At 48.1% G+C, this 14,039-nt stretch overlaps 1 protein-coding gene across 3 annotated transcripts in view; it reads right to left on the bottom strand.

The window, feature by feature from the left end:
* Positions 1–14,039, bottom strand: part of Spred2 (sprouty related EVH1 domain containing 2) — a 117,685-nt gene that overhangs the window by 18,914 nt on the left and 84,732 nt on the right. For all 3 annotated transcript variants that reach the window (XM_021227312.2, XM_005070398.4, XM_013113617.3), the window contains exons 2-3: positions 10,650–10,827; positions 1,690–1,858 (exon numbers count right to left, since the gene is read on the bottom strand). In XM_021227312.2, coding sequence (XP_021082971.1) covers positions 1,690–1,858; positions 10,650–10,827 — 347 coding nt within the window. The remainder of the gene's footprint in view (positions 1–1,689; positions 1,859–10,649; positions 10,828–14,039) is intronic.

Here is a 14,039-nt window from a genome sequence, read left to right as displayed (position 1 = left end):
AGGCTGAATTACCATTTCATGACATCAGCGTCTCACTATCCTCTTTTCTTAAAGCTATTGTAACTTCTATGGCATGTTATGCCTGCATGTTTGTATACTAACTGTGTGTCGGTATCCTGGGAGTCCAGAAGAGGACCCCGGGAACTGGAGTGACAGAGCAATGTGAACTACTACACGGGTGCTGGGAATCAAACCGTGGTCCTCTGAAGAGCAGCCAGTGCGCTAAACCATCAAGCCATCTCCAGCCCCATTCCACTATCTTCTAACCACATCATAAATTCAGTAATAAAATGCTTTCTCTCTTAAAGCTATTTCTCCTGTGTAAGAGATTCATTACTGTTAGTAGGGGCTGTAGGCTGCTGTTAACTGGAAAAATAATTCAAAAGCACTTTCTTTAAATAAAAAAAAAGCACCTGTTTGGGAGTGGGTGCAGGCAAGACTGAGCACAGCGATTGGACGTGGAGGTCAGAGGGTAAGTTTGGGAGTCCTGCCCCCCATTGCAGGTTCCAGGGAGGGATTCAAGTTGTCAGGCTTGCATGTCAAGTGTCAAGTGATTTGACCAGTGGATCCAACTTTGGGACCCCAGTTTACACTTTTCGTTTTGCTTTTTTTGGGATAGGGTCTCTCTATGTAGTCCCGGCTCCTGGCTATGGGCAGGAACACACTCTGTAGACCAGGCTGGCCTTAAACTCACAAAGATCTTCCTCTCTGCCTCCTGAGTGCTGGGATTAAAGGTGAGTGCCATAACATCTAGTGCTTTACACATTTAAAAATTTTAAATGTTAACTTGAAATGGTGTTAGAATCCTATTGTTCTTTAAAAAAAGAAAGAAAGAAAAAAGGTATCCCTATAGTTTGTATGCATTTGTGTACAAGGAAAGGACTTTATTCTTGCTGTGTAGAGTTGCAGCTTGTTAACCTATGTTTCAAATTAAATATGTGGCTTAGTTTCTTTGTTCCTTTTTTTTTTTCAAGACAGGATTTCTCTTAATAGCCATGGCTGTCCTGGAATTCTCTTTGTAGACCAGGCTGGCCTTGAACTCACAGAGATCCACCTGCCTCTGCCTCCCAAGTATGCCAGTACTGCTCAGCTGGCTTAGTTTCTTTTAAAATTAAAAAAAAAAAGTACGTAAGTCTGTATACCCCATGTGTGCAGTGCTTGTAGAGGTCAGAAGAGGGCTTTGGCTTCCCTGGAAATTGGGTTACTGGTGGTTATTAGACAACTTTTAGGTGCTGGGAGTGCCGGAAACCTAACCTGCATCCCGTGCAAGAGCAGCCACAGCCCTTAACCATGGAGTTGTCCCTCCAGCTTCAGCTTATGTTCTTCTAAGGGACCCGGTTCATGCTACATACTAGCTACTTACATCGAACAGTAAACACTCCCAAGAGCCAGTGATCCCTTTTGATGGTTGGCACCAGTGAAATGGGTGATTCCCACCCCACATGGAAACCCAGAGCAGCCCGCTTGCTGTTTCCCAAAACATTCTCAGCCATCTAGGCCACTGACTCCAACCCTCGCCTCTCCCATGTGCTGTCTTTTAACGGTTCACCTCGGTTGTGCTGAACTTCTGGATATCTCAAGATCTTCTGAAGGCCCCACAGATATTAGGATGGCAGACCGTGGGACTGAAAAGGAACCTGGGATATCCCATAGTCCCTCCCTCTAAAGGTGCAGTGACAAATCCAGTACCTTCTATAAGGTCTTCAATGGCTTTTCTCACGCCCCTGTCAAAGGCTCGCGCATCCGCAGGGCTCTGGAAAGTAAGACCAAACTTCCTATTGTCCACCTTCCAATGATGGAAGGTCGGATTGGCTTTGGTGTAGACCAAGTCCTTTCTGACATAGCATTCCAACACCACCTAAAGGATCGAAACACAGGCTGGTTACTTGTGGGACATCCACTGTGGTGTCTGTCGTAAGCCTAGCTGAGAACCCTCATTGGCAGCCACTAACAAAAGGACACCAGCCCCTGGCCTTCCTTCATGTGCGTAACCCCTCCACCTGGAAGGAACAGCTGATTCCCACTGACAACCAATCTTTGCTGCTCCTTGCACGCGGGCTCTGCTAAGCCCCCACTGTCCTGGCTGTCTCCCTACACCCACACTCTTCCTCCTGCCCCCACAGAGTTGGGGGGCTTCTGTACTGTGGTCTCTTGCCTTCCCTCCTGATCCCAACGGGTATCTTCCTACGTCCGTGAACTCAACAACTTCCTCATTATCTGGCAACCCTTGTCTGCTCATTTCCCTGGCTCAAAACTTCTGTGGCTGTCTCTGCCTGCCGTTTCTCTGTCTTCCCACGCCGTTAGTCAGCAGGTCCATTTCCTGTGTATGGCCCCCTCCCCCCTCAGTTGCTGCAGTTCTAATCTGGTGGTGCTATCACCAACTGCACGTCAGAATTATTAGCATACTCCTCTCCATGTTCCTGATGACTGAGTCTAAGGAGTGGCTTTTGATCTTGACTTCAAACCTAACATGAAACCACCACCAATATTAACAGCAAGAACAAACGTGTGGCCTGAAAACACTGAGAAACTGAACAGCGTCACATTGACTCCCCAGGACACCTCAAATTCTATTGCTACATTCACAATTAATTTCACACCCGATTCAATATTCTCTAGTAGGTTCTTATGTATTAATCTAGTTCCCCTAGATGGTATGCTATAACTCCCCTTCTAATACAGCACTCTTGATGACAGACACCAACTTTTATTTCATGTCATAGAAACTTGGTAATCAAGCAAATATCAACTTCATGTTCTCATTAATAAAAATCCCAAATTATTTAGTAGCTTTATTACAAGCACCAACGTGACCCTGCTAGGTTTTCACACTTTTACCTCGTCTGGCAAAGCCCTGCCATTAACACACCGAGAGCTTGTTAATATAGAGTAAGTGAAAGGCAAGAAGATTAGGGTAAATCTAAACTCAAGAAGAGTGCAAATTTCAAGAATATGTCAAAGCAATAAGAGATAAAATACTGCTCACCAACGCTCTAAATTAATAACAATAATCAAATTGGCTTATTAATAGCAGTACTGAGTGTTAATTTTGTAACACTGTATGGAAGAGGACAGCCCCCTAAAATTCTATTTATGATCACATTGCTTATCATGGTCATTTTCCCCTAAGAATAGCACAATGACTAAACAGCAGTCCAGCTTCATTCCAAATTGGGGAAGTTCAAATAATCAAGGATTTAACTAACAAATGTCATCCATTTTAGAATCCAAAGGCTTCAATTCAAAGTCTCGAGTTACTATTATTTTTTTTTCTTTGCCAAAACAAAGAGACTCAATTTTCCCATATTTTTAGAATGGAAAAAAAATTGGCCTTGGCCATCACTGTGTAACTGTTCCTTTTTAGGCAGCTTTGAACTCTCTATGTACTTGAAGATGAGCTTCCAAATCCTCCCGCACATTACAGGTTGTGTCACCACGCCTAGCTCAAGCCATGCCGGGGATGGCACTCACACTCTGTGCATGCAAGGCAAGCGCCCTACCAACTGAGGCCCCGCCCCAGCCTTGAGTTAGGTGACCTCTGCTCCAGTCTTGCTCTTCTCCCACCCCTCACCACAGCATCCCTCAGACTTGTTCCCACAGCCCTGGCCCCTTGTCCCCTACTTACAAATGTACAGAAGTTGGTGTTTCAGCAGAGACATCCCTATGATGTCCCTTCTGCAACTTGTCCCTTGTTTCCCTTTAAGTTATGTCTTGGGGAGGGAGCTGGAGAGATGGCCTAGCTGTTAAGAACAATTATTGCTCTTGCAAAGGACCCCGTGGCTCATAACCATCTGTTAACTCCAGTGATAGGGGGTCAAACACCCTGTCCTGATCTACATGGGCACTAGGCACACATGCAGTGTTGGGGGAAGTCCTGTGCATTTGTCAATAAAGCACTGTCTGGCCAATAGGGAATCTAGATAAGAGGGACAAGCCGAGATTCACATGGCGGTTACATCTTGCCCTCCTGTGTTTCTCCTTCCCAGAGTCCTTCTGGACTCCTAGTCCCTCCTATCTAGATTCCCTATTGGCCAGACAGTGCTTTATTGACAAATGCACAGGACTTCCCCAACAATGCAGCACACATAGGAAAACATTCATATGCGGAAAATAAAATACAAATAAAAAAAATCATGTCTAGCAGGGTGGTGGTGGTGGTGCATGCCTTTAATCCCAGCACTTGGGAGGTAGAGGCAGGTGAATCTCTATGAGTACCAGGCCAGCTGGATCTACAAAGTGAGTTCCAGGATAGCCAGGTAGCCAGGGCTACATAGAGAAACCCTGTCTCAAAAGAGAGAGAGAAAATATATCTTATGGAGTGTATATATATCTTAGGGAATGTGTATGTATCTATGCAGCTTAGAGGGAGAGCATGCGCTTAACTTGTCTAAGGCCCTGGATTGGATTTCTAGGAGAGGAGGGGAGGGGGAGGGGAGGAGAGAGGGAGAGTTAACCGTTCTGCTCAGTGGCTGTGGGCTGACTCCCCTGCATAGATGATATGGATTTATTAACCAGGGTCCATACAAATGGCCCCTTTCACAAACAACACCACTACGCTGTTACACATAAAGCTACCTGAGTTTGATCTGTGGGCTTCCGAGAGCCCCCTTAATTCCCCCAGCTCCTTTCTATAGGGCATCACACTAGCATTTCTGCCATCTTCACTCCGTGTGGACATTTCGGCAGGGAAGGGAGGGCAGTTACACACAATGGCAGGTAGCAGTGTGCGTCTTAAAGCCGTCACCAAGCACAGTGCCAGTTTTATTTACCCAGGAAAGCCCTAAACCCTCTATTTCATGGCTTAATTCTAAGTCCGCACAACTGGATTCTCACACTGGGCTCTCTATAGTCAGCCTCCAGCAGCAGGCTACTTTGGTAGGCAGCAGCAATGAAGAAAGCTGCCTTGCACGGGGGTGGGGTGAGGGTTGAGGGGTGGGGCGCACAGTCAGGATCGGGCAGGGTTCCTAAACCTTCCCTCTTGTGATCAGGGAAGCAGAATCACTGTCCCCATATTGGCTGGTATGACTGTCTCCATTGTGAGCTGGGCTCCTCACAGGCTGATTAACTTTTTTCCTTTTCCTCTTTTTTGGACAGGGTCTCTTATGCAACCCAGGATGCCCTTGGGCTGGATAAGTAGCTGAGGCTGACCTGGAACTCCTGATCTCCCTGTCTCCAAGTCTCAAGCGCTGGGCCAGCAGGTGCAGCTCTCTCTGTGAATCATCATTTTAATTAAAAGATCAACCAATAGACCAGGCATAGCTAATTGGGTATTTGGCAGAGATTTTCTTGAAGATGAGCAAACTGAGCTTGCTGCCTCGAAGAAAATAACTGGAGTCTCCCATCCCTAATAATAATTAAAAACAAGAAACAAGCCAACCTTCAAGTTAAAAAAAAATCAGAGTTTTGGGCAGTTTACCAATAACTAAGCACTTTTTTCCAGTTATTATTTTACTTTCTGTGTATGGGTCTTATGTCTGCATGTATGTCTGTGTACCACGTGAATGTCTGATGCCTGTGGTGGCCAGGACAGAAGGTCAGATCCTCTGGGGGTGGAGTTACAGATGGTGATGGACCGCCACGTGGGCTTTGGGAATCGAACCCATGTCCTCTCTGCTGAGCCATCTACCTCCGACTTTCATTTTGTTCACAGGTACGTTGGTGTGAAGGTGCCAGACTCACTGGAAATGGAGTTACAGACAGTTGTGAGCCACCGTGTGGGTTCTGGGGATCGAACCTGGGTCCTCTGGGAGAGCAGCCAGTGCTCTTAACCGCTGAGCCACCTCTCCAGTCCTGTCCTCTGACTTTCAGATATGCATTGTGTGCGCATGCGAAGAGAGTAGTACACACACAGTGTCATTAAATAACTAATGAGCAAGAGGGAGAAGGATATGTATTGGGGCTGTGGTAGCACATGACTGTGGTCTAGCTCCAGGGAGGCTTCTGCGTGTAAGGGACTGCAAGTCCAAGGCCAGTAAGGGCTATGTAATTCAAGCCCATATCAAAGAAGAAAGGGCTGGGGCTATAGCTCAGTCCTGGTGCCTTCCTATCCACAAAGAATGTAAAGCTAAAGAAATCTTTTTTTTTATACCATAGGATGAAGTATGTCGCCACCCGGAAGACTGGCCTAAGACCAGCAAACCCCACGTTCTCTTCTCCAGGCAACCAATTCACAAGGCCACGAAATCAGGCCTGAGTAAGAGATTCGCTCATGGTGAAGGATTAAAGAGCAGTTATCATGGAAGGGAACATGAAAAGAAGGTGTGGCTGGCATGCAGCTTAGTCTGAAGGAGGCCTTCCTGTCATCCACAAGCCCTGGGTCCCCAGCATCAGATAAACCGGGTACGGTGGCACGTGCCTGTACTCTTGGGAGAGGAGGCAGGAGGATCAGAAGCTCAAGGTCATCCTCCCCCTAAGGGTTTGGGCTAGCCTGGACTACCTGAATCCCTCTGGGCAGTGGGGGCGCACACCTTTAATCCCAGCACTTGGGAGCCAGAGCCAGGCAGATCTCTAGAACGGCCAGGGCTACAGAGAAACCCTGTCTCCAAATCCCCCCCACCAAAAAAAAAGAAGGAAGGAAGGAAGGAAGAAAGAAAATGTTACCAGTTATACAATCTAGGAAGACTATCATCTACAATTATAAGAAAGGGGGGTAGGTATGGTGGTGCAGACCTATAATCCCAACACACTTTCCTCTTAATCCCAGTGTTTGGGTGGTGGATGGAGGATGGTCAAACATGGGTGTGAGGTCAGCCAGGACTGTATCGTGAGTTTCAGGCCAGCCAGGGCTGTAAGTTTTAGTTTATATATAATTTTTCAGGACTACTTGATTTTCCCTATTACCAAAAATTCTCTGACAATTTATGAATGGGTATATGCAGAAGAAAAGTCAGTTAAACCCACAGACTCCAATACAGCACACATGCACGCACGCACGCATGCACACACCCACAATGTATTCTAGAACGACTTCCCACACATGCCTATGAAAAAGAGCCCTGCATGCCCAGCTGACATACGGGAAACTAGGCCTCCATCCCAAACTCAGCCACCTCTCCCTCACCTTCAGAGGGGCTTCCGACAACCCGCCTCCTTCCAGAGCTCCTCCAGAGGAGGTCTAAGAGATGTCTCCGTATCTGCAAACGGTGTGGGAGTCCCGTCCAGGAACCCAGAATTTCCCGGAGTGAAACAGGCAAAGTGGGGGGTTAGAAAAAATAAAGCAGAAGCATGCACAGGTGCGGGGTTTAAATGCCACCGGTAAGGAAGTACAGAGTCACAGCAAAGGGAGCAGGAAGAGGGATGGAGAGACGGGGAAACTGAGGGTGGCCAAAGAGTACATCCGGGAGACGGCATCACCCCGAGCCTCAGACACAAACAGAGGCTGGCCCGCAATTCCATGGCCCGTGCTGGACTCAGGAAGCAACGTGCTACGTTAAAACGTGGAGTTTCTTCCCCTTTGGGTGTGACATGAATTAACGGAGGCTGCTATTCATGTCAGGTCCTTGGGCAAAAGGGAAAACATCTGTAGTTCCTATGTATAAGTCACTGGGAAGACACAAGTTCATAATGCAGTTTGAAAGGAAGGGGCTGGGTTAGACAGTCCCGACTGGCTATTTAAAACTGGGTGTGGTGACACATGCCTGTAATCCCAGCATTAGGAGTTCAAGGTCATCCTTGGCTACAAAGCCAGTGTGGGCTACAGAAGAGTCTATCTCAAAAAGCCAGAAATGGAGGCTATCCCAGCTGGACAACCTACAACAGATCAGAGAAAAGCAAGGAGAAACAGCCCTTAGCATACAGAACCCTTCACGGGAAGACAGGCTAGAAAGAATTTCTACTGAAATTCCGCAGGATAAAAATACTAATGAAAGTGGAAAAGGCAAGAAACAAATTATTAAAATCTGTTATCAGTAACAGCCAAGGTAAAGTCGTCCCGCCAGGGCAGGATGCAGAGGAAGAGCAAAGTTCCAGCAGACGGAGGAGCAATGGACAGTGACAGATAACTCAGCCACCACGAAGAAGAAGGAAAACACTTATTTCCTGTGTGTGCATCTGCAAGAGGGTGTGTGCCCTGAAGCACACACGGAGGTCAGGAGACAATCTACAACAATCTCTTTTCTCCTACTATGCGTGTCCCAGGGATTGAACTCAGGTCATTAGGCTTGGCTGCCTGTACCCTCATACACTGGGCCATCTGACTGACTGACAGCTAACAGGTTTTTTTAACAAGCAGGAAACCATATGAGGTCATTCATAGGTGACTGAAGGAGACCACTGTTATTCTATCGAATGATAGAGATTTAAAACATATGACCTCAAGACCTCAAGGTTAAAGGAAAATCTCACATAGTAGCAGCATCCCTATGAAAAACCACGCTCCAAATTAACTCTCTCTCTCTCTCTCTCTCTCTCTCTCTCTCTCTCTCTCTCTCTCTCTCTCTCTCTCTCTCTCTGTTTTTTAAAGACAGGGTGTCTCTGAGTAGTCCTGGTTATCCTCGAACTGCCTTTGTAGATCAGGTTGGCCTTGAACTCAGAACACAGAGATCCTCCTATGTTTGCCTCCCAAGTGCTGGGATTAAAGGCGCCACACCACTGCCCAGCTCCAAATTATTTCTTTAAAAAACATGAGGTGTGGAAAATGCAGTTAAATGTGCCTTCATAGTACTAGGTGACGGGGGGGGGGTACACACTAAGGAGATGGTCTAGCCTCGGAACATTGCATTGGTGTGAACAACGGGAGAGCTCTGGAAGAGAACGTAGGTGGCAGATGAGTGAGGTGCAAAGCTCTTTACCCACGGACAAGTGTGTGAGCATGAAAACATGCACAGCTGTGCGCTGTGACTCTGCTTTCGTTTTGGGACCTGGGTAATGCTGTATTAAATACGGTCCCCAAGAACAAGAAGTCATTCCCTGTGCATCACAAAAGCAATGAGCTAACCCTGTGCTTAGCTGGGGGAGGGGGGTACATGACACGCACATGGTAGCCAAGCCACCTTTTTCTAAGATCTTATTTATTTGGTGTGTGTGTGTGTGTGTGTGTGTGTGTGTGTGTGTGTGTGTCTGTGAGAGACAGGGTCTCACTATCTAGACTGGCCTGGAGTTTGCTGTGTAGATCAGACTGGCCTTGAACTTATAGAGATCTGCCTGCCTGCCCGCCTGCCTGAGCCTCCCAAGTCCTAGGATTAAAGGTGTGCACCACCACACCTGGCCATTTCATTTTCTTTATAGCGTGGTTCAACTGCCCACACTGGGAGAATTTCAAGGAGTGAATTAAGCGTCAAGTGGCATTTCAGTTAATTTGTTATATTTATAAACTATTCTGTCTTACCCATTTGGTAATTTCCTTCAACCATAAGAAGTGGTTGGGGAAAAAAAGAGCGTATCTACACACGTCACACATAAAACTTGCGCAGGCTCTCAAATGTAACACAAAATAGTGAGGCGCCACACGCATTTCCTCTGGGAGGCCTGACACATTCCAAGTCTGCAGTGACGGAAGATGTGGTGGCTCATATATATGGTGGAGTACACAGAGGGTAAAACGGTGGGAAGTGAGCCATGCTGAGAGAAGTCTGTCTGAAGGAGACTCAGAGCTCGGGACACTCAGCACTCTGCGGAGAAGATGCTTGGCCAGCATGTGCAAGGTTCCGTGTTCAAGCCTCAGCGAGAGTAGGCAGGAAGGCGAGAGAGACTAGTTTGGGCTGGGGGTGGAGTTCAATGCTAAAGCACATGCCCACTATGCACAAGGTCCTAGGTTTGAGCTCTGGCACCCCTGCACACCCCCCAAAAAGGATAAACTGAACTTGGTCTGCCTTCCTCCCTATCATGAACCGTCATGTAACTGGCCATCCAAGTTCCTTCATGAGACTGCGCTATCCCACCCTTTCCCATGTATTTGTCTCCAAGAACACACAATTACTTATACAAGTGCCATGCTAATCATGTTCTTCGTGATTTTCTTTTTATCAAAGATGCTTTCCTAATTCCTTATGAAATAAAAGTTGAGTGTGCTTGTGTGGTGTGTGTGCGCCTTTTGTGAGTGGAGCTGGAGGAAGACACCAGGCACCCTGCCTTCCCGCCCGTCATCGCATTCCTGAGGCAGTGCCTCAGTGAACCAGGAGCTAAGGCTGTGTCAGTAAGCTCTGGTGAGCCACACTGCTGGGTGACAGGCCAGCACGGCCACCGTGTGTCCCCCACAGTGCTGGGTGACAGGCCTGCACAGCCACCGTGTTTTTATTTGGTTACTGGGATCCAGGCTCAGGTCTCCATGCTTGCACAGCAAACGCTTGTACACCCTGGGCCACCCTTCCAGCCGCTAGCTCTGGAATCTCTCAGACAAACAATTACTGATAAGGAGCCAATGCTAAGTGATGCCTTCTCACCCGTTACCTCCTCCCGCCCAGATCTCACAGGGAAAACCTTGATTCCAAGTCGGTCGCTGGATGACGTGAAGTAGTGAGGAACATGCTTTTGCTTTCAATGGCTGTTTAAAATGGCACACCTTGATTAATCAAAGACGTAAAGACAATGGTCAGATACCCTTACCGCATGCAGTCTACATGAGAGGCCGCACTGAAGGGGAGGTTACACGAGACAAATCAAAGGGGGAAAGGGCTGTAACTGTTACTTTAACTCCCGCGGTCTGTCATTACCAGTTTGTCTTTCTGCCGTTCACCGTGGATGAGAAAGCCGCTCCGTCCATTGCCTTCAGGGTGCATGACCTTACACACCCCGACGCGACTGATCCCGCCTCCTTCCTGTGGGAACCATCCCCCGCTGGAGTCATCTCTGGTCATAACCACAGCCTTGACGCGCACAATATAGCTGTCACTAAAACGACAATAAGAAGGGGCATGACAACGGTCTAGCAGCTGCAGAACGTGCTTCCTGGGGCAAGACACCTCTTCTGATGTGTCTGCAGATACGTATGGCTGACGGTAACCTGCGCCGGGAGCCCATCCCGACGTGTAGGAGAAACAGCACATAATGCAACACAGAAGCCCATCTTAAAAGAGAGACACCGCTCATCATCGCATCTCGCTTGTGAGTCTCTGGAGATGCGCCCGCGGGCACGATGCCCTCTAGTCTCTGCGGGCTGAGCATTGACTGAAAGAACAAGTTAATCTCTAGAACTGGACATGTGACTTGGAAAGCCAAGCCTACTCACTAACTTCAAAAGGATGTTACGACTCTAATCTTTTCAACTTAGTTTACAATACATGACCAAGCTTTAACATTTTATGACATGCAGAACCCTATTTAGCAAGCAATATGATAATCCGCTTCTAAATTACATGGTCTTAGTTCCACGCACCACTCATATAGGTGGGAAGACTTGAACTCACCTCTACACACTTACAGCCTTTGCTTATGATTTCCTTTTTTTCAGTCTAAATACATGATTTGCCCTAAGCTCTACTCCACTATTACCAAACATCCTTTTTCCTCCAAAGAACAACTTTAGCTTCTTTTCATTGTTGGTTGGTTTGAGGCGAAATTAAACTCTCACTTGATTTTATATACATATTCCCATCTTGCATGCACCAGGCATGATGCCGGAGTTGAGGGACGCAGTGACATAGAATGGGGAGCCACGGAGGACAGTGTCCCACCTCAGCACTGAGGGGCAGATGGCAGTCTCAGAGACATACTGCCCTGTCCTCCCAACCACTATCTCCCTTTACCTCCCACCCACTGTGATCTGCTGCTGGGATTTCACTGCCTCCCACACTCAGGCAGCATCTTGTCCCCCACAAACGTCCCCTTTGTCTTCTTCACCTAGACTCAGTGGAAGGTGCCTCAGGCAAACACACCCCGGGCCTGGTCTAAGAGAGATGTGTGCATCACTGAACCATTCCCCACCTGCCTTCCGTTTCTTTCAACTCTGGGTTCCAACCCCCCCAATTCCATGAAGACTGCCCCCATCCCTGCGCACGTGTCCTAGTGTGTCGCCAGTGTCCCCGAGGATTTTCCTGATACCTGTGCATCTTGTGTCTGGGACTCTTCTCTTCCCACGTCTTTGTACCCGGCCAAGGCTATCCGTGCCCAGGGTGCCAAGTCAACCCCTGGGCTTACCACCAGCATGGGCACTTCCTCCAAACCTCACTTATTATTTTTTCCTTTTGGATAGTCTCATGAAGACTAGGTTGGCCTCAAACTTACTGTGTAGATGAGGCAGACTCTCCTGTTCCTGGGTCCTCAATTACACACAGGTGTGAGCCATCACCAACACTTGAGAGTAAGCACCTCACTTCCAGCCACTAGGGCCAGGGCTCTACGGCTGACTTACCCCTCCCCACCCTGCTCTCTGCCCCCCCCCCCCACCTCTCCACCACACTGCTCCGGCCGCTGCAATCGGTCAAAAGGAAACCTCACTGCACTCTGTTCACAGGGCTTATTCTAAGCCCCAGTCACCAACCACACGTGGGGCGTTCTGCTACATTTGCCCTGTGCCCAAGATGCCTTTGGATAGCCTCCCGCCTCCTTGCTCTGAGGTGACCGTTTCGTTGGGAAAACCAACAATCAGTGGAGACCTACCCCTATGCCCGTCACACCCGCAAGCCTCTCCTGTCACACTGGCCGAACCACGCCCCATCCCTCCACCTCCACATTGCTCTATGCCAACAACACCCATCTTCACACTTCTACCTGGCCTCCTACCTACCGAGATCCAGACCAGTGACAACGGTGGATGATGACATGTCTCTGCTTAGGTGTCTAAGCCATCTCAAGCAACACATGCCAGATGGAACTCTTCCTTCCCACTCTTTTGGGGTTCTCCCTCCTTATGGCCGGATACCCCCTTTTACTACCCCACTGTTTCTATGCTGACCCTACTAGTCATCCCCTGCCCTGAGGCTGTTGTAGTGGCACCCTGACTGGAATCCTATGTACACGCTGGTCCACCTTCCCTGAAAACAGAAAGGTTAGTCACATGGCATCATGTGTGCTAACAGCGCAAACACTGCCTTACCCAACTACTGACCTCCTAGATGCCACTCCCATCCCACAGCCTCCTTGCTGACCCTCCACAATTGCAGTAGCCATTTCTTCTTATTTCTCACCTTCCTCTCCACACATCAGTCATGTATATCCTATTTCACATGTGTCTCTGCACAACCGTATTCCAGAGAGCACTTTCCCAATACCTATAAGTAGCCCCCTTCCCCCACCCCAAATATCTTTACATTACTGGCTCTGTAACCTATCTGCCCACCAGGATGAAACTCAGTATGGGTGGGGGCATGGCCACGTTTGTTCACCACCGCATCCTAGGACCTGCAATGGTACCTAGCCCGTCAATGGTACCTAGCCCGTCTATGGTACCTAGCTCATCAACAGGCTGTAAGATCAATAGGCTGAAAATGTAATATGAACAGGTTTTTGTTTCTAAAAACTGAAACTAATGAAGTCCGTGTATCAACACTCACTTGCTCAACCACGACAGCTTAACTAAGATATGGTAGTAAATGTTTGTAAGGAGCAGCGCTGGGAACCGAATGCAAAGCTCTGTGTATGACAGGCAACTGCTTAGCTACATAAGTACATGTATGTGTGTGTGTGTGTGTGTGTGTGTGTGTGTGTGTGTGTGTGTGTGTGTGGTGTGTGCGGTGTGCTTGTGTGCACTGTGAAGGTCCAAGGACAGTTTGTGGGAGTTGGCTCTCTCCTTCCACTAGGTCAATCCTAGGGATCAAACTCAAGGTTCTAACCTGGCAAGAACCTTTCTTTACCTCTGAGGGACCTCGGTGACCCATCTAGTCCTTTGAGTCATTTTTATTTTGAGACAGCCTGGGGTGGCCCTGAACTTGTGATTCTCCATCTTAGAAGCGAGGCAATGGGGCATCACGTCACACTGTAAACAGGAACACACGCTTTCCCAGGCACTACAACAGCTAGAATGTTACCAGTTCTGGCAACGGAGACTTCCTTTTCCTTAACAGGAAGGCAGAGGGAAGTGTCAGAGGTCACACATGACGATGTGCACGCAGGCGGCACAGAGGTCACACCTCAGGGTTTAACGAGCCTGTTCTAGAGAACCCAGA

This window comes from Mesocricetus auratus, unplaced genomic scaffold, assembly GCF_017639785.1.
Source record: "Mesocricetus auratus isolate SY011 unplaced genomic scaffold, BCM_Maur_2.0 Super-Scaffold_100029, whole genome shotgun sequence".
Classification (NCBI taxonomy): Eukaryota; Metazoa; Chordata; class Mammalia; order Rodentia; family Cricetidae; genus Mesocricetus; species Mesocricetus auratus.
Note: the sequence above shows the minus strand (reverse complement) of the source record. Positions and strands in the feature narration are given on the sequence as shown.